Source organism: Cyprinodon variegatus, unplaced genomic scaffold, assembly GCF_000732505.1.
Source record: "Cyprinodon variegatus isolate N-32 unplaced genomic scaffold, C_variegatus-1.0 Scaffold169, whole genome shotgun sequence".
NCBI classification, from domain to species: Eukaryota; Metazoa; Chordata; class Actinopteri; order Cyprinodontiformes; family Cyprinodontidae; genus Cyprinodon; species Cyprinodon variegatus.
Genome location: NW_015150622.1, coordinates 1,532,282 through 1,533,227, shown reverse-complemented (window position 1 = coordinate 1,533,227; position 946 = coordinate 1,532,282). Strand labels below are relative to the sequence as shown.

General features: G+C 36.4%; 1 protein-coding gene across 1 annotated transcript; it reads right to left on the bottom strand.

The window, feature by feature from the left end:
- Positions 1-114: 114 nt before the first annotated feature.
- Positions 115-946, bottom strand: LOC107086979 (lipase member H-like; the record flags this gene model as incomplete). Its single annotated transcript, XM_015378296.1, has 4 exons — positions 115-322; positions 456-623; positions 709-795; positions 892-946. Coding segments are annotated over 4 exons (438 nt in total), but the record flags the coding sequence as incomplete, so codon positions are not given.

Sequence of the window (946 nt, the reverse complement as noted above, 5' to 3'; positions counted from 1 at the left end):
CTGTAAACTGACTGACTGATTGAAGATATTCATTTAATTCACCTAATAATGCATGTAAATTGTTGATGTAACGACTGAATGAAATAAACAATGAATAACTACTATAGAGTGCCTGTTTGTACTAAAATAAATTGATAACTTCTGAATGCACTGAGTTGTATCTGTTATTGTATGTATAATAAAACGTGTTTATGTCACCCTCTAGTTATTCTGCTGAATAGAGAATACATACTGCAGAATGGAGACTCCTCATTGGTGCTAAAGTAGTACTTTGTGTTACTCTGGTTCATCAGGTGCTCCTTCCATTTTATAATGTCATAACCTAGATAAAGGTGCAAACATCTGCATTAGTCAATTTAAAAAAGATGTAAACGTTGTTGTTTAACAGCATATATGTACAAGGATCTACAATAAGAAGTATTTGGGTAATAATTTTAACAATGAGCGGCACTAACCAAAGACCGGACATCCAGCTTCACCAAATTGGTCACAATTCATGCATTTTCCATCCAGAAACTCTTCATAAGAGGAGCAGGGAAACGCAAGGCTGGAACATTTCTGATCTATAGTGTCCAGATAAAGGAACACTGACCTCTGATGGTCACATTTAAAGTAGGAGGATCCTGTTGAAAGAGTTCAGAAAGCAGATTATCACATGAATTACAGTTAATCGTATAGAAATATGTTGACTTGTTTCTTTAACCTTACCAGTCAACCATTTTGGACAGCCAGGCTGGTCTGTTCCCTTATTGGGATAAAAATCAATATGACCCATTGGTGCTCTAAAACCGAAAGCTGAAAAACAAATTAGACCAGCATTAGTCATTAAAAAGAGGGCCTGAAAAACCAGCATCACTTAGAGCTTTAAAGAAAGAAATTAAATCAGCTGACCATCGATGTCTGTGTGCAACACGTCCACAAACTGAGCATCTGTGCTATCCAGTCG